Genomic DNA, 20,083 nt, shown 5'->3' with positions numbered 1-20,083 from the left:
TGGTTATCTCCTCCTTTAGCCTGTTATTGATTTATTTCACCTTTATTTAACCAGCTAGGCTAGTAGAGAACACCTTTATTTAACCAGGTAGGCTAGTTGAGAACACCTTTATTTAACCAGCTAGGCTAGTTGAGAACACCTTTATTTAACCAGCTAGGCTAGTTGAGAACACCTTTATTTAACCAGCTAGGCTAGTAGAGAACACCTTTATTTAACCAGCTAGGCTAGTTGAGAACACCTTTATTTAACCAGCTAGGCTAGTTGAGAACACCTTTATTTAACAAGGTAGGCTAGTTGAGAACACCTTTATTTAACCAGTTAGGCTAGTAGAGAACACCTTTATTTAACCAGTTAGGCTAGTAGAGAACACCTTTATTTAACCAGTTAGGCTAGTTGAGAACACCTTTATTTAACCAGCTAGGCTAGTAGAGAACACCTTTATTTAACCAGTTAGGCTAGTAGAGAACACCTTTATTTAACCAGTTAGGCTAGTAGAGAACACCTTTATTTAACCAGGTAGGCTAGTAGAGAACACCTTTATTTAACCAGCTAGGCTAGTTGAGAACACCTTTATTTAACCAGCTAGGCTAGTTGAGAACACCTTTATTTAACCAGCTAGGCTAGTTGAGAACACCTTTTTTTAACCAGGTAGGCTAGTTGAGAACACCTTTATTTAACCAGTTAGGCTAGTAGAGAACACCTTTATTTAACCAGTTAGGCTAGTAGAGAACACCTTTATTTAACCAGGTAGGCTAGTTGAGAACACCTTTATTTAACCAGCTAGGCTAGTTGAGAACACCTTTATTTAACCAGCTAGGCTAGTAGAGAACACCTTTATTTAACCAGCTAGGCTAGTTGAGAACACCTTTATTTAACCAGCTAGGCTAGTTGAGAACACCTTTATTTAACCAGCTAGGCTAGTAGAGAACACCTTTATTTAACCAGCTAGGCTAGTTGAGAACACCTTTATTTAACCAGCTAGGCTAGTTGAGAACACCTTTATTTAACAAGGTAGGCTAGTTGAGAACACCTTTATTTAACCAGTTAGGCTAGTAGAGAACACCTTTATTTAACCAGTTAGGCTAGTAGAGAACACCTTTATTTAACCAGTTAGGCTAGTTGAGAACACCTTTATTTAACCAGCTAGGCTAGTAGAGAACACCTTTATTTAACCAGTTAGGCTAGTAGAGAACACCTTTATTTAACCAGTTAGGCTAGTAGAGAACACCTTTATTTAACCAGGTAGGCTAGTAGAGAACACCTTTATTTAACCAGCTAGGCTAGTTGAGAACACCTTTATTTAACCAGCTAGGCTAGTTGAGAACACCTTTTTTTAACCAGGTAGGCTAGTTGAGAACACCTTTATTTAACCAGTTAGGCTAGTAGAGAACACCTTTATTTAACCAGTTAGGCTAGTAGAGAACACCTTTATTTAACCAGGTAGGCTAGTTGAGAACACCTTTATTTAACCAGTTAGGCTAGTAGAGAACACCTTTATTTAACCAGGTAGGCTAGTTGAGAACACCTTTATTTAACCAGTTAGGCTAGTAGAGAACACCTTTATTTAACCAGGTAGGCTAGTTGAGAACACCTTTATTTAACCAGGTAGGCTAGTAGAGAACACCTTTATTTAACCAGGTAGGCTAGTTGAGAACACCTTTATTTAACCAGTTAGGCTAGTAGAGAACACCTTTATTTAACCAGTTAGGCTAGTAGAGAACACCTTTATTTAACCAGGTAGGCTAGTTGAGAACACCTTTATTTAACCAGGTAGGCTAGTTGAGAACACCTTTATTTAACCAGTTAGGCTAGTAGAGAACACCTTTATTTAACCAGCTAGGCTAGTTGAGAACACCTTTATTTAACCAGTTAGGCTAGTAGAGAACACCTTTTATTTAACCAGTTAGGCTAGTAGAGAACACCTTTATTTAACCAGTTAGGCTAGTAGAGAACACCTTTATTTAACCAGTTAGGCTAGTAGAGAACACCTTTATTTAACCAGTTAGGCTAGTAGAGAACACCTTTATTTAACCAGGTAGGCTAGTTGAGAACACCTTTATTTAACCAGCTAGGCTAGTTGAGAACACCTTTATTTAACCAGTTAGGCTAGTAGAGAACACCTTTATTTAACCAGTTAGGCTAGTAGAGAACACCTTTATTTAACCAGTTAGGCTAGTAGAGAACACCTTTATTTAACCAGCTAGGCTAGTTGAGAACACCTTTATTTAACCAGTTAGGCTAGTAGAGAACATCTTTATTTAACCAGTTAGGCTAGTAGAGAACACCTTTATTTAACCAGGTAGGCTAGTAGAGAACACCTTTATTTAACCAGGTAGGCTAGTAGAGAACACCTTTATTTAACCAGTTAGGCTAGTAGAGAACACCTTTATTTAACCAGCTAGGCTAGTTGAGAACACCTTTATTTAACCAGTTAGGCTAGTAGAGAACACCTTTATTTAACCAGGTAGGCTAGTTGAGAACACCTTTATTTAACCAGTTAGGCTAGTTGAGAACACCTTTATTTAAACAGTTAGGCTAGTAGAGAACACCTTTATTTAACCAGTTAGGCTAGTAGAGAACACATTTATTTAACCAGTTAGGCTAGTAGAGAACACCTTTATTTAACCAGCTAGGCTAGTTGAGAACACCTTTATTTAACCAGTTAGGCTAGTAGAGAACACCTTTATTTAACCAGTTAGGCTAGTAGAGAACACCTTTATTTAACCAGTTAGGCTAGTTGAGAACACCTTTATTTAACCAGGTAGGCTAGTAGAGAACACCTTTATTTAACCAGTTAGGCTAGTAGAGAACACCTTATTTAACCAGCTAGGCTAGTTGAGAACACCTTTATTTAACCAGTTAGGCTAGTAGAGAACACCTTTATTTAACCAGTTAGGCTAGTAGAGAACACCTTATTTAACCAGTTAGGCTAGTAGAGAACACCTTTATTTAACCAGTTAGGCTAGTAGAGAACACCTTTATTTAACCAGGTAGGCTAGTTGAGAACACCTTTATTTAACCAGCTAGGCTAGTTGAGAACACCTTTATTTAACCAGCTAGGCTAGTTGAGAACACCTTATTTAACCAGTTAGGGGCTAGTAGAGAACACCTTTATTTAACCAGTTAGGCTAGTAGAGAACACCTTTATTTAACCAGTTAGGCTAGTAGAGAACACCTTTATTTAACCAGTTAGTCTAGTAGAGAACACCTTTATTTAACCAGGTAGGCTAGTTGAGAACACCTTTATTTAACCAGATAGGCTAGTTGAGAACACCTTTATTTAACCAGGTAGGCTAGTAGAGAACACCTTATTTAACCAGGTAGGCTAGTTGAGAACACCTTTATTTAACCAGTTAGGCTAGTTGAGAACACCTTTATTTAACCAGTTAGGCTAGTTGAGAACACCTTTATTTAACCAGGTAGGCTAGTTGAGAACACCTTTATTTAACCAGTTAGGCTAGTAGAGAACACCTTTATTTAACCAGTTAGGCTAGTAGAGAACACCTTTATTTAACCAGGTAGGCTTGTTGAGAACACCTTTATTTAACCAGGTAGGCTAGTTGAGAACACCTTTATTTAACCAGTTAGGCTAGTAGAGAACACCTTTATTTAACCAGGTAGGCTAGTTGAGAACACCTTTATTTAACCAGGTAGGCTAGTAGAGAACACCTTTATTTAACCAGGTAGGCTAGTTGAGAACACCTTTATTTAACCAGTTAGGCTAGTAGAGAACACCTTTATTTAACCAGTTAGGCTAGTAGAGAACACCTTTATTTAACCAGGTAGGCTAGTTGAGAACACCTTTATTTAACCAGGTAGGCTAGTTGAGAACACCTTTATTTAACCAGTTAGGCTAGTAGAGAACACCTTTATTTAACCAGCTAGGCTAGTTGAGAACACCTTTATTTAACCAGTTAGGCTAGTAGAGAACACCTTTATTTAACCAGTTAGGCTAGTAGAGAACACCTTTATTTAACCAGTTAGGCTAGTAGAGAACACCTTTATTTAACCAGGTAGGCTAGTTGAGAACACCTTTATTTAACCAGCTAGGCTAGTTGAGAACACCTTTATTTAACCAGTTAGGCTAGTTGAGAACACCTTTATTTAACCAGTTAGGCTAGTAGAGAACACCTTTATTTAACCAGTTAGGCTAGTAGAGAACACCTTTATTTAACCAGCTAGGCTAGTTGAGAACACCTTTATTTAACCAGTTAGGCTAGTAGAGAACACCTTTATTTAACCAGTTAGGCTAGTAGAGAACACCTTTATTTAACCAGTTAGGCTAGTAGAGAACACCTTTATTTAACCAGGTAGGCTAGTAGAGAACACCTTTATTTAACCAGTTAGGCTAGTAGAGAACACCTTTATTTAACCAGCTAGGCTAGTTGAGAACACCTTTATTTAACCAGTTAGGCTAGTAGAGAACACCTTTATTTAACCAGGTAGGCTAGTTGAGAACACCTTTATTTAACCAGCTAGGCTAGTTGAGAACACCTTTATTTAACCAGTTAGGCTAGTAGAGAACACCTTTATTTAACCAGTTAGGCTAGTAGAGAACACCTTTATTTAACCAGGTAGGCTAGTAGAGAACACCTTTATTTAACCAGTTAGGCTAGTAGAGAACACCTTATTTAACCAGCTAGGCTAGTTGAGAACACCTTATTTAACCAGTTAGGCTAGTAGAGAACACCTTTATTTAACCAGTTAGGCTAGTAGAGAACACCTTTATTTAACCAGTTAGGCTAGTAGAGAACACCTTTATTTAACCAGTTAGGCTAGTTGAGAACACCTTTATTTAACCAGGTAGGCTAGTTGAGAACACCTTTATTTAACCAGCTAGGCTAGTTGAGAACACCTTTATTTAACCAGCTAGGCTAGTTGAGAACACCTTTATTTAACCAGTTAGGCTAGTAGAGAACACCTTTATTTAACCAGTTAGGCTAGTAGAGAACACCTTTATTTAACCAGTTAGGATAGTAGAGAACACCTTTATTTAACCAGTTAGGCTAGTAGAGAACACCTTTATTTAACCAGGTAGGCTAGTTGAGAACACCTTTATTTAACCAGGTAGGCTAGTTGAGAACACCTTTATTTAACCAGGTAGGCTAGTTGAGAACACCTTTATTTAACCAGTTAGGCTAGTTGAGAACACCTTTATTTAACCAGCTAGGCTAGTTGAGAACACCTTTATTTAACCAGGTAGGCTAGTTGAGAACACTTTATTTAACCAGTTAGGCTAGTTGAGAACACCTTATTTAACCAGCTAGGCTAGTTGAGAACACTCTTTATTTAACCAGCTAGGCTAGTTGAGAACACCTTTATTTAACCAGGTAGGCTAGTTGAGAACACCTTATTTAACCAGCTAGGCTAGTTGAGAACACCTTTATTTAACCAGTTAGGCTAGTTGAGAACACCTTTATTTAACCAGCTCAGGCTAGTTGAGAACACCTTTATTTAACCAGCTAGGCTAGTTGAGAACACCTTTATTTAACCAGCTAGGCTAGTTGAGAACACCTTTATTTAACCAGGTAGGCTAGTTGAGAACACCTTTATTTAACCAGGTAGGCTAGTTGAGAACACCTTTATTTAACCAGTTAGGCTAGTTGAGAACACCTTTATTTAACCAGTTAGGCTAGTTGAGAACACCTTTATTTAACCAGCTAGGCTAGTTGAGAACACCTTTATTTAACCAGTTAGGCTAGTTGAGAACACCTTTATTTAAACAGTTAGGCTAGTTGAGAACACCTTTATTTAACCAGTTAGGCTAGTTGAGAACACATTTATTTAACCAGCTAGGCTAGTTGAGAACACCTTTATTTAACCAGGCCAGGGCTAGTTGAGAACACCTTTATTTAACCAGGTAGGCTAGTTGAGAACACCTTTATTTAACCAGGTAGGCTAGTTGAGAACACCTTTATTTAACCAGGTAGGCTAGTTGAGAACACCTTTATTTAACCAGTTAGGCTAGTTGAGAACACCTTTATTTAACCAGTTAGGCTAGTTGAGAACACCTTTATTTAACCAGCTAGGCTAGTTGAGAACACCTTTATTTAACCAGTTAGGCTAGTTGAGAACACCTTTTATTTAACCAGCTAGGCTAGTTGAGAACACCTTTATTTAACCAGCTAGGCTAGTTGAGAACACCTTTATTTAACCAGTTAGGCTAGTTGAGAACACCTTTATTTAACCAGCTAGGCTAGTTGAGAACACCTTTATTTAACCAGCTAGGCTAGTTGAGAACACCTTTATTTAACCAGCTAGGCTAGTTGAGAACACCTTTATTTAACCAGGTAGGCTAGTTGAGAACACCTTTATTTAACCAGGTAGGCTAGTTGAGAACACCTTTATTTAACCAGGTAGGCTAGTTGAGAACACCTTTATTTAACCAGTTAGGCTAGTTGAGAACACCTTTATTTAACCAGTTAGGCTAGTTGAGAACACCTTTATTTAACCAGCTAGGCTAGTTGAGAACACCTTTATTTAACCAGTTAGGCTAGTTGAGAACACCTTTATTTAAACAGTTAGGCTAGTTGAGAACACCTTTATTTAACCAGTTAGGCTAGTTGAGAACACATTTATTTAACCAGCTAGGCTAGTTGAGAACACCTTTATTTAACCAGCTAGGCTAGTTGAGAACACCTTTATTTAACCAGGTAGGCTAGTTGAGAACACCTTTATTTAACCAGGTAGGCTAGTTGAGAACACCTTTATTTAACCAGGTAGGCTAGTTGAGAACACCTTTATTTAACCAGTTAGGCTAGTTGAGAACACCTTTATTTAACCAGTTAGGCTAGTTGAGAACACCTTTATTTAACCAGCTAGGCTAGTTGAGAACACCTTTATTTAACCAGTTAGGCTAGTTGAGAACACCTTTATTTAACCAGCTAGGCTAGTTGAGAACACCTTTATTTAACCAGCTAGGCTAGTTGAGAACACCTTTATTTAACCAGTTAGGCTAGTTGAGAACACCTTTATTTAACCAGCTAGGCTAGTTGAGAACACCTTTATTTAACCAGCTAGGCTAGTTGAGAACACCTTTATTTAACCAGCTAGGCTAGTTGAGAACACCTTTATTTAACCAGGTAGGCTAGTTGAGAACACCTTTATTTAACCAGCTAGGCTAGTTGAGAACACCTTTATTTAACCAGTTAGGCTAGTAGAGAACACCTTTATTTAACCAGCTAGGCTAGTTGAGAACACCTTTATTTAACCAGCTAGGCTAGTAGAGAACACCTTTATTTAACCAGATAGGCTAGTTGAGAACACCTTTATTTAACCAGCTAGGCTAGTTGAGAACACCTTTATTTAACCAGGTAGGCTAGTTGAGAACACCTTTATTTAACCAGTTAGGCTAGTAGAGAACACCTTTATTTAACCAGTTAGGCTAGTAGAGAACACCTTTATTTAACCAGTTAGGCTAGTTGAGAACACCTTTATTTAACCAGCTAGGCTAGTAGAGAACACCTTTATTTAACCAGTTAGGCTAGTAGAGAACACCTTTATTTGACCAGTTAGGCTAGTAGAGAACACCTTTATTTAACCAGGTAGGCTAGTAGAGAACACCTTTATTTAACCAGCTAGGCTAGTTGAGAACACCTTTATTTAACCAGCTAGGCTAGTTGAGAACACCTTTATTTAACCAGGTAGGCTAGTTGAGAACACCTCTATTTAACCAGTTAGGCTAGTAGAGAACACCTTATTTAACCAGTTAGGCTAGTAGAGAACACCTTATTTAACCAGGTAGGCTAGTTGAGAACACCTTATTTAACCAGTTAGGCTAGTAGAGAACACCTTTATTTAACCAGGTAGGCTAGTTGAGAACACCTTTATTTAACCAGTTAGGCTAGTAGAGAACACCTTTATTTAACCAGGTAGGCTAGTTGAGAACACCTTTATTTAACCAGGTAGGCTAGTAGAGAACACCTTTATTTAACCAGGTAGGCTAGTTGAGAACACCTTTATTTAACCAGTTAGGCTAGTAGAGAACACCTTTATTTAACCAGTTAGGCTAGTAGAGAACACCTTTATTTAACCAGGTAGGCTAGTTGAGAACACCTTTATTTAACCAGGTAGGCTAGTTGAGAACACCTTTATTTAACCAGCTAGGCTAGTTGAGAACACCTTTATTTAACCAGCTAGGCTAGTTGAGAACACCTTTATTTAACCAGTTAGGCTAGTAGAGAACACCTTTATTTAACCAGTTATTTAACCAGTTAGGCTAGTAGAGAACACCTTTATTTAACCAGTTAGGCTAGTAGAGAACACCTTTATTTAACCAGGTAGGCTAGTAGGCTGAGAACACCTTTATTTAACCAGCTAGGCTAGTTGAGAACACCTTTATTTAACCAGGTAGGCTAGTTGAGAACACCTTTATTTAACCAGTTAGGCTAGTTGAGAACACCTTTATTTAACCAGCTAGGCTAGTTGAGAACACCTTTATTTAACCAGGTAGGCTAGTTGAGAACACCTTTATTTAACCAGTTAGGCTAGTTGAGAACACCTTTATTTAACCAGCTAGGCTAGTTGAGAACACCTTTATTTAACCAGCTAGGCTAGTTGAGAACACCTTTATTTAACCAGGTAGGCTAGTTGAGAACACCTTTATTTAACCAGCTAGGCTAGTTGAGAACACCTTTATTTAACCAGTTAGGCTAGTTGAGAACACCTTTATTTAACCAGTTAGGCTAGTAGAGAACACCTTTATTTAACCAGGTAGGCTAGTTGAGAACACCTTTATTTAACCAGCTAGGCTAGTTGAGAACACCTTTATTTAACCAGTTAGGCTAGTTGAGAACACCTTTATTTAACCAGCTAGGCTAGTTGAGAACACCTTTATTTAACCAGTTAGGCTAGTTGAGAACACCTTTATTTAACCAGGTAGGCTAGTTGAGAACACCTTTATTTAACCAGTTAGGCTAGTAGAGAACACCTTTATTTAACCAGTTAGGCTAGTAGAGAACACCTTTATTTAACCAGGTAGGCTAGTTGAGAACACCTTTATTTAACCAGCTAGGCTAGTTGAGAACACCTTTATTTAACCAGTTAGGCTAGTTGAGAACACCTTTATTTAACCAGCTAGGCTAGTTGAGAACACCTTTATTTAACCAGTTAGGCTAGTTGAGAACACCTTTATTTAACCAGGTAGGCTAGTTGAGAACACCTTTATTTAACCAGTTAGGCTAGTAGAGAACACCTTTATTTAACCAGGTAGGATAGTTGAGAACACCTTTATTTAACCAGCTAGGCTAGTTGAGAACACCTTTATTTAACCAGCTAGGCTAGTTGAGAACACCTTTATTTAACCAGCTAGGCTAGTTGAGAACACCTTTATTTAACCAGGTAGGCTAGTTGAGAACACCTTTATTTAACCAGCTAGGCTAGTTGAGAACACCTTTATTTAACCAGTTAGGCTAGTAGAGAACACCTTTATTTAACCAGCTAGGCTAGTTGAGAACACCTTTATTTAACCAGCTAGGCTAGTTGAGAACACCTTTATTTAACCAGTTAGGCTAGTTGAGAACACCTTTATTTAACCAGTTAGGCTAGTTGAGAACACCTTTATTTAACCAGTTAGGCTAGTAGAGAACACCTTTATTTAACCAGGTAGGCTAGTTGAGAACACCTTTATTTAACCAGCTAGGCTAGTTGAGAACACCTTTATTTAACCAGTTAGGCTAGTTGAGAACACCTTTATTTAACCAGCTAGGCTAGTTGAGAACACCTTTATTTAACCAGTTAGGCTAGTTGAGAACACCTTTATTTAACCAGGTAGGCTAGTTGAGAACACCTTTATTTAACCAGTTAGGCTAGTAGAGAACACCTTTATTTAACCAGTTAGGCTAGTAGAGAACACCTTTATTTAACCAGGTAGGCTAGTTGAGAACACCTTTATTTAACCAGCTAGGCTAGTTGAGAACACCTTTATTTAACCAGTTAGGCTAGTTGAGAACACCTTTATTTAACCAGTTAGGCTAGTTGAGAACACCTTTATTTAACCAGTTAGGCTAGTAGAGAACACCTTTATTTAACCAGTTAGGCTAGTTGAGAACACCTTTATTTAACCAGCTAGGCTAGTTGAGAACACCTTTATTTAACCAGTTAGGCTAGTTGAGAACACCTTTATTTAACCAGCTAGGCTAGTTGAGAACACCTTTATTTAACCAGTTAGGCTAGTTGAGAACACCTTTATTTAACCAGGTAGGCTAGTTGAGAACACCTTTATTTAACCAGGTAGGCTAGTAGAGAACACCTTTATTTAACCAGTTAGGCTAGTAGAGAACACCTTTATTTAACCAGGTAGGCTAGTTGAGAACACCTTTATTTAACCAGCTAGGCTAGTTGAGAACACCTTTATTTAACCAGTTAGGCTAGTTGAGAACACCTTTATTTAACCAGCTAGGCTAGTTGAGAACACCTTTATTTAACCAGTTAGGCTAGTTGAGAACACCTTTATTTAACCAGGTAGGCTAGTTGAGAACACCTTTATTTAACCAGGGAGGCTAGTTGAGAACACCTTTATTTAACCAGGTAGGCTAGTTGAGAACACCTTTATTTAACCAGTTAGGCTAGTTGAGAACACCTTTATTTAACCAGGTAGGCTAGTTGAGAACACCTTTATTTAACCAGCTAGGCTAGTTGAGAACACCTTTATTTAACCAGGTAGGCTAGTTGAGAACACCTTTATTTAACCAGTTGGGCTAGTTGAGAACACCTTTATTTAACCAGGTAGGCTAGTTGAGAACACCTTTATTTAACCAGTTAGGCTAGTTGAGAACACCTTTATTTAACCAGGTAGGCTAGTTGAGAACAAGTTCTCATTTACAACTGCGACCTGGCCGAGATAAAGCATAGCAGCATGAACAGACAACAACACAGAGTTACACATGGAGTAAACAATAAACAAGTCAATAACACAGTATAATTTTTTTTTAAAGAGTCTATATACATTGTGTGCAAAAGGCATGAGGAGGTAGGCAAATAATTACAATTTAGCAGATTAACACTGGAGTGATAAATGATCAGATGGTCATGTACAGGTAGAGATACTGGTGTGCAAAAGAGCAGAAAAGTAAATAAATAAAAACAGTATGGGGATGAGGTGGGTCAATTGGGTGGGCTATTTACCGATGGACTATGTACAGCTGCAGCGATCGGTTAGCTGCTCAGATAGCAGACGTTTAAAGTTGGTGAGGGAGATAAAAGTCTCCAACTTCAGCGATTTTTGCAATTCGTTCCAGTCACAGGCAGCAGAGAACTGTAAGGAAAGGCGGCCAAAGGAGGTGTTTGCTTTAGGGATGATCAGTGAGATACACCTGGTGGAGCGCGTGCTACGGGTGGGTGTTGCCATCGTGACCAGTGAACTGAGATAAGGCGGAGCTTTACCTAGCATGGACTTGTAGATGACCTGGAGCCAGTGGGTCTGTCGACGAATATGTAGCGAGGGCCAGCCGACTAGAGCATACAGGTCGCAGTGGTGGGTGGTATAAGGTGCTTTATTAACAAAACGGATGGCACTGTGATAAACTGCAACCAGTTTGCTGAGTAGAGTATTGGAAGCTATTTTGTAGATGATATCACCGAAGTCGAGGATCAGTAGGATAGTCAGTTTTACTAGGGTAAGTTTGGCAGCGTGAGTGAAGGAGGCTTTGTTGCGGAATAGAAAGCCGACTCTAGATTTGATTTTAGATTGGAGATGTTTGATATGAGTCTGGAAGGAGAGTTTACAGTCTAGCCAGACACCTAGGTACTTATAGATGTCCACATATTCTAGGTCGGAACCATCCAGGGTGGTGATGCTAGTCGGGCGTGCGGGTGCAGGCAGCGAACGGTTGAAAAGTATGCATTTGGTTTTACTAGCGTTTAAGAGCAGTTTGAGGCCACGGAAGGAGTGTTGCATGGCATTGAAGCTCGTTTGGAGGTTAGATAGCACAGTGTCCAAGGAAGGGCCAGAAGTATACAGAATAGTGTCGTCTGCGTAGAGGTGGATCAGGGAATCGCCCGCAGCAAGAGCAACATCATTGATATATAGAGAAAAGAGTCGGCCCGAGAATTGAACCCTGTGGCACCCCCATAGAGACTGCCAGAGGACCGGACAACATGCCCTCCGATTTGACACACTGAACTCTGCAAAGTAGTTGGTGAACCAGGCAAGGCAGTCATTAGAAAAAACGAGGCTACTGAGTCTGCCGATAAGAATATGGTGATTGACAGTCGAAAGCCTTGGCCAGGTCGATGAAGACGGCTGCACAGTACTGTCTTTTATCGATGGCGGTTATGATATCGTTTAGTACCTTGAGCGTGGCTGAGGTGCACCCGTGACTGGCTCGGAAACCAGATTGCACAGCGGAGAAGGTACGGTGGGATTCGAGATGGTCAGTGATCTGTTTGTTGACTTGGCTTTCGAAGACCTTAGATAGGCAGGGCAGGATGGATATAGGTCTGTAACAGTTTGGGTCCAGGGTGTCTCCCCCTTTGAAGAGGGGGATGACTGCGGCAGCTTTCCAATCCTTGGGGATCTCAGACGATATGAAAGAGAGGTTGAACAGGCTGGTAATAGGGGTTGCGACAATGGCGGCGGATAGTCAGAAATAGAGGGTCCAGATTGTCAAGACCAGCTGATTTGTACGGGTCCAGGTTTTGTAGCTCTTTCAGAACATCTGCTATCTGGATTTGGGTAAAGGAGAAGCTGGGGAGGCTTGGGCGAGTAGCTGAGGGGGGAGCGGATCTGTTGGCCGAGGTTGGAGTAGCCAGGAGGAAGGCATGGCCAGCCGTTGAGAAATGCTTGTTGAAGTTTTCGATTATCGCGGATTTATTGGTGGTGACCGTGTTACCTAGCCTCAGTGCAGTGGGCAGCTGGGAGGAAGCCTAGTAGAATGAGATATTCTGTTCACATCTACATTCTCAATTAATGGTTATCCAAATGAACATCTCTACAAGTATATATTTTTTGAAAGACAATTAACATTATAAACCTGTGAAAGGTGAGGGTACTCTTGTACATCACTGTGTACTCACACGTTCAGGGGCTGCCATGCTGGCCACTGCGCCTTGGTTTTGATAACAGTCAGAACTTCATCACCCTGTGGAGAGAGAGATACATTATTTTTGTAAAATAAGAGAAACAATCTGGAAAACATCGAAAGATACTAAACAGTGTTCATTCCTCTCTTTATTTTGAAATGTAAAAACTTTACAAAGTTGAGAGCTGTGAAAATGGGCATCTTGGGACCAGAAGTGTCTGCTATTTTATAATGGCTGTTTTTCCACAAGAGGATAACTACTGTGAATCACACCCAGTCTGGGGGAGCAGTGTGTTACCATGGCAGCATTGTCACCTCCTGCTGAAAAATTAAAGGGCCAGTAGCAAACAGACCCCTTTGATGTCGAACTAAGTAGGAATTGTTGTAGCGTTATGAGACAGTTTGGTGTCTGACATGAAAAAAAGGAAAAACAGCACAGTAGAGATTTGTTCAGTTCTCACACATTTCAGAGCAGACACACACACACACACACACTGTACCGTTTCGTAAACAGAAACAGGTTTAGATATGAGACACACTCTTTTACTTTGAAAAGATCTAACCACTTCTAGCTCACTAGTGGAGTGTGCCCTTCTGGGACAGCAACACTCAGCCTCTTTTTGGGACGCGGCCCACAGGCTTGTAAAAAATGCTTTTTTCATGGTTGACTGATGGTTCCACAATCACCCTGAAAGTCTTCTCTTTTGGGGCTTACTATAGAAAACAAGCCTGTCTCCCATTTCTACTCAGAGCACCTCAGGGCTGACCAGCTTTTGCCCTCTGAATTACTTCTTCAAGCTCTCTAGTTTTGGGCCACACTCAAGAGACCCACAGCCTTCATTTAAAGCTCAAAGTATTTTTCCTCAATAAGTGAGTGTTGCGAGAATAGTCATGGTCTCATACCAGCAAAAAGCTGGTGATTTATGTTTGTCACCGTCCTTCTACACTACAGTCTGGCTGTCTATCATGATGATGTGAACTGTATGTCTCTTGGTGGGGAGGATAATCATCTGTCTGTCTGGCCTGATTTTCTGTTCTCGGGTGTCTCTACTTCACAGAACCACCTTGAAGAGGATTTTTTTGCACATCCTGAGGACTAAGGGAGTCCATATCTACTGACATATGTTAGTCCATCTACTGACATAAGTTAGTCCATCTACTCACATAAGTTAGTCCATCTACTGACATAAGTTAGTCCATCTACTGACATAAGTTAGTCCATCTACTGACATAAGTTAGTCCATCTACTCACATAAGTTAGTCCATCTACTGACATAAGTTAGTCCATCTACTGACATAAGTTAGTCCATCTACTGACATAAGTTAGTCCATCTACTGACATAAGTTAGTCCATCTACTCACATAAGTTAGTCCATCTACTGACATAAGTTAGTCCATCTACTGACATAAGTTAGTCCATCTACTGACAAATTAGTCCATCTACTGACACAAGTTAGTCCATCTACTCACATAAGTTAGTCCATCTACTGACGTAAGTTAGTCCATCTACTGACATAAGTTAGTCCATCTACTGACATAAGTTAGTCCATCTACTGACATAAGTTAGTCCATCTACTCACATAAGTTAGTCCATCTACTGACATAAGTTAGTCCATCTACTGACATAAGTTAGTCCATCTACTGACATAAGTTAGTCCATCTACTGACATAAGTTAGTCCATCTACTCACATAAGTTAGTCCATCTACTGACATAAGTTAGTCCATCTACTGACATAAGTTAGTCCATCTACTGACATAAATTAGTCCATCTACTGACACAAGTTAGTCCATCTACTCACATAAGTTAGTCCATCTACTGACGTAAGTTAGTCCATCTACTGACATAAGTTAGTCCATCTACTGACATAAGTTAGTCCATCTACTCACATAAGTTAGTCCATCTACTGACATAAGTTAGTCCATCTACTGACATAAGTTAGTCCATCTACTGACATAAGTTAGTCCATCTACTGACATAAGTTAGTCCATCTACTGACATAAGTTAGTCCATCTACTGACATAAGTTAGTCCATCTACTGACACAAGTTAGTCCATCTACTGACATAAGTTAGTCCATCTACTGACATAAGTTAGTCCATCTACTGACATAAGTTAGTCCATCTACTGACATAAGTTAGTCCATCTACTGACATAAATTAGTCCATCTACTGACATAAGTTAGTCCATCTACTGACATAAGTTAGTCCATCTACTGACACAAGTTAGTCCATCTACTGACACAAGTTAGTCCATCTACTGACACAAGTTAGTCCATCTACTCACATAAGTTGAACTGCATGTCTGCATGTGAACTAACTCTAAACAGAAGCATTGTTATTCATGAGAATCACAGTAGGATAAATCATGTCATTCTCCATGGAGGTTTGTGTGTTGTGAATAGTTAACTCCAAACACATTTGCTGAATATTCAGAGGCAGAGCCATACAGCATACAGCCCATATAGACCTTGTTGTGATCCAGTCCTCCCTACAGTCTTGTATGTACACTGAACAAAAATATAAACGCAACATGCAACAATTTCAAAGATTTTACTGAGTTACAGTTCATATAAGGAAATCAGTCAATTGAAATAAATTCATTAGGCCCTAATCTATGGATTTCACATGACTGAGAATACAGATATGCATTTATTTGTTGGTCACAAATAACATTAAAAAAAGGTAGGGGCGTGGATCAGAAAACCAGTCAGTATCTGGTATGTTCACCATTTGCCTCATGCAGCACGACACATCTCTTTCGCATAGAGTTGATCAGGCTGTTGAATGTGGGACATGTTCAGCTTCCAGGAATTGTGACCAGATCCTTGCGACATGGGGTTGTGCACTATCATGTTGAAACATGAGGTGATGGCGGCAGATGAATGGCACGACAATGGGCCTCAGGATCTCGTCACGGTATCTCTGTGCATTCCAATTGCCATCGATAAAATGCAATTGTATTCGTTGTCCGTAGTTTATGGCTGCTCATACCATAACCCCACTGCCACCATGGGACACTCTGTTCACAACGTTGACATCAGCAAACCACTCACCCACACAACGGCGTGGTTACACGTGGTCTGCGGTTGTGAGGCCGGTTGGATGTACTGCCAAATTCTCTATAACAACCTTGGAGGCGGCTTATGGTAGAGAAAAGGCAACAGCTCTGATGGACATTCCTGCAGTCAACATGCCAATTGTATGCTCCCTGAAAACATGAGACATCTGTGGCAAATCAAAATCAAATTTTATTGGTCACTGTTACGTTCCCCAGTTTATGTGTTGTAGTTTGTGTTTGTGCATGTGTTTATTTCAGGAAATGGCTTCCGGAAATCCTTCAAGCAGCTGATTGGTCGACTCCATGGCTAATTGGAGAGCTGACTCCGCCCCCTCGTCAAGACAGCTGTCTCCAATTACCCATTCCATCTGAAGATATATAAATGCCAGTGTTCTGTTCAGGAGGGGGAGCTTTTTGTAGAGAGATTTTCTGAGAGATTTTGCTAGAGATTTTGCTAGGTTGATTTTGCTGAGAGTTGGTATATTTTGTGAGTTTGTTGCTCAGATAGAGCTTATTTGATGTCGTTTGTTAGTTTGGTTGAAAATTGTTTAATATTCTGTTTCATTTGTTCCCAGGGGGAGAAGGGGAAGGCACCTTGGGAGTGCTTAGGCAAGAGGCCCGCGGGCATACATATACCCGTAGCATATTCGCTGTCTAGGCACACTAGGTAAGACCTGGGCGGACCACCCCCTGTATTTTGGTTAGGGCACCAGGTGGTGCTAAATTAGGTAAGTAGTGGGTAGGCAGGTAAGATAGGAGAGGGGGAGGTTTTGAGATTTACTTTCTTTGCTTTGGTTCCGTCCAGCCCCTTTTCCCCATATTACCGTGTAAAGGAATAAAGTCCTTGTAAACGGTACCACATTCTGCTTGTTGTCATTTTTTTACTCGCACCTACAGTCCATACCTTTTTCGCTTCACGGAGAGTTTAGTTGTAGCAGGGTGTCGCGTTCCCTCTTCATAGAGGCGTGCGTAACATAATGGGGGCTCATCCGGGATTTTTCCATTAAACCCACCGGACCCTGCTGCTCTGAGCTCTCTGTGGTTAGTGATTGAGGTGTGATGGTAGGTTGTGAGTTTGGATGACTTGTTTAGTTAGTGTGTTCAGTAGACTGCATTGTATAAGATGGCTGCATCAGCCATCTCCAAGTTTTTTGACGCGCCCTCTATTGATTGTTTGGTGAGGTTTCGTAAAGTAGACCTTATAGCTATAGCTGACCATTATGGATTTGTATTCCCTGAGAAAGCCCTAAAGGCTGAGCTTTTGGTGCTAGTCAGGGAGGGTTTAGTGAGAGAACGGATTCTCTCATTGCAAGGAGAGGAGACGGGTAGACTTTCTGATGCCAAGTCAGAGGACAGGGCGGAGGAAGGGGTTCCTCGTACCCCTTTACATTGCCCCGATTCGATCCTTTATCTTCTGCTTCGGGTCGTTCAGATGGGACTGCTAGGCTGAAGGTGAGGCTGGCTCGGTTAGAAATGGAGCAAAAAGATAAAGAGAGACAGATGAATTTTGAACTTGAAATTAGGAAAATAGAAGCTGACAAGGAGGTGAGGATCCGACAACTGGAGCTAGATGCTGGCTCCAGTGCGACTCCACAAGCTGCTCATCATCAAGCCCACTTCGATGTGAGTAAAAACATAGCTTTAGTCCCTCCATTCCGAGAGTCGGAAGTTGATTCTTATTTCTCTGCGTTTGAGCGTGTGGCCGCTGCGCTGCATTGGCCACTCGAGGTTTGGCCGCTCCTGTTACAATGTAAATTGTCTGGGAAAGCCCAGAAAGTAGTAGCTGCTCTCTCCCTGGAAGACAGTTTACACTACGATATGGTTAAAACTACAGTGTTGCGGGCTTATGAGTTGGCGCCTGAAACTTATAGACAGCGCTTCAGGAACCACAAGAAACCCTCTCACCGTACGTTTGTTGAATTTGCTAGGGACAAAGAGTCTCTGTTTAGTCGCTGGTGTTCAGCCAGCAAAGCTAACACCTTTGCTGATATTCGGGAGTTGATGCTGTTGGAGGACTTTAAAAGCAACCTCCCAGATAGAATTGTAGTTCATTTAAATGAACAGAAAGTGGTGACATTGGCCCAAGCAGCAGTGTTGGCAGATGAGTACACTTTGACACACAAGACTGTCTTTGGTGCACCACGTTTTGAAGGCCGGACGATTACGTCATCAGTTCCTCGTTCAGGTCGCTTTACCGCTGACAACCCTAAGCCTTTTCATGAAATCCGTGAATGTTTTTACTGTCACCAAAAGGGTCACGTGATTGCGGACTGCCCAGTTTTGAAAAATAAACCGCAACAGTCCCAGTCACCGTCCCCAAAAATGAAAAGTTTGGGTTTAGTCAAGTCTTTGGCTCGTCCCTTGGATCGAGTTATTGATTCAGCATTTGAGAAACCGGATCCTGTCTATGCTCCGTTTATCTCTGCCGGTTGTGTTTCCTTAACAGGAGAACAAGCTGATCAAAAGCCTATCCAAATCCTACGAGACACCGGGGCGGCGCAATCAGTAATCATTACTGATGCTTTACCCTGGTCTCCTGAAACCTATTGTGGCTCGCATGTCATATTACAGGGGATAGAGACAAAAACAGTACCTGTACCATTACACTGGGTCCACTTAGTGTTAGACTTGGTATCAGGACGTTTCCGTGTTGGTGTAGTGTCTACACTGCCAGTAAAAGGAGTCACATTGCTACTAGGGAATGATATTGCTGGTGGTAATGTCACTCCTGTGTTAGAGGTAGTAGACAACCCAGAAATCAGAACTACAGATGAGAAATTGGTTCAAGAATTTCCACATGTTTTTCCTGCTTGTGTGTTAACGAGGGCACAATCTCGCAAGCTAGGAGATGTGGTGGATTTGGCTAGTTCTATTTTTGAGAATGTTGAGGTAGAAGACAATGCCCCGAGTATGCCTTCTGCAATGCCGACAGTTTTTACCCCCGTAAAAACTAAGGCAGGGGAAAACGAAATTGTACCCCAGTTACATGACGTTCTTTTGTCTGTCACCCCCGAGAAGGTGATTGAATGTCAAAAAGAAGACACCAGTCTTCGCAAGTGTTTTGCTTCGGTAATTTCCATTGAGGAAGCTAAAACTAGAGAGACTGCCTACTTTAAAGAAGCAGGAGTTTTGATGCGGAAATGGGCATCTCATGACACCATTAATGACTGGAGTGAAGTGTGTCAAGTGGTTGTTCCTACACCGTTCCGACAGCAGGTGCTGTCACTCGCCCATGACCAGGCGTGGTCTGGACACTTGGGGATCACAAAGACTTATAACCGGGTCCTTCGTCATTTCTTCTGGCCAGGTTTGAAGTCTGACGTGGTCCAATTTTGTAAAACATGTCACATATGTCAACTCACTGGGAAAGTGAATCAAACAGTTCCTTGAGCGCCGCTCTGCCCGATTCCTGTGGTGGGGGAACCGTTTGAAAGAGTGATAATTGATTGTGTAGGTCCATTGCCGAAAACCAGGTCAGGTAACCAGTTCCTACTAACAATAATGTGCAGTGCTACTCGATACCCAGAGGCTATTCCTCTCCGTACTATAACGGCTAAGACTGTGGTGAAGGCACTGGTGAAGTTCTTCTCTACGTTTGGACTCCCTAAAGTAATCCAAACTGATCAGGGATCCAACTTCATGTCTAAACTGTTTTCAAATGTGTTAAAGACATTGTGTATTTCCCATCAGGTCTCCAGTCCGTATCATCCAGAGAGTCAAGGGGCTCTAGAACGCTGGCATCAGACACTGAAGGCAATGCTACGCAAGTATTGTATGGATACCAGTACTGATTGGGATGAGGGGGTGCCCTTTGTCCTATTTGCTATAAGGGAAACGACCTTGTGTTTGGACACACCCCACGGGGTCCGCTGAAAGTTTTGAAGGAGCATATCTTATCTCCTACACCCAGTAGCGCCCCTAAAAATGTGTTGGATTATGTCAGTAAGATGCGGGAGAGACTGCACGCCGCATGTGCGTTAGCCCAAAAGTCTCTCTCCTCGTCTCA

At 41.0% G+C, this 20,083-nt stretch overlaps 1 protein-coding gene across 1 annotated transcript in view; it reads right to left on the bottom strand.

The window, feature by feature from the left end:
* LOC115134023 (spondin-1-like) overlaps positions 1 to 20,083 on the bottom strand; it is a 144,295-nt gene that overhangs the window by 34,433 nt on the left and 89,779 nt on the right. Inside the window, exon 7 of the mRNA XM_029667554.2 lies at positions 13,015 to 13,079. Within this exon, the coding sequence (XP_029523414.1) occupies positions 13,015 to 13,079 (65 nt within the window). The remainder of the gene's footprint in view (positions 1 to 13,014; positions 13,080 to 20,083) is intronic.

The sequence above is a fragment of the Oncorhynchus nerka genome, linkage group LG9a, assembly GCF_034236695.1.
Source record: "Oncorhynchus nerka isolate Pitt River linkage group LG9a, Oner_Uvic_2.0, whole genome shotgun sequence".
NCBI lineage: Eukaryota > Metazoa > Chordata > Actinopteri > Salmoniformes > Salmonidae > Oncorhynchus > Oncorhynchus nerka.
Note: the sequence above shows the minus strand (reverse complement) of the source record. Positions and strands in the feature narration are given on the sequence as shown.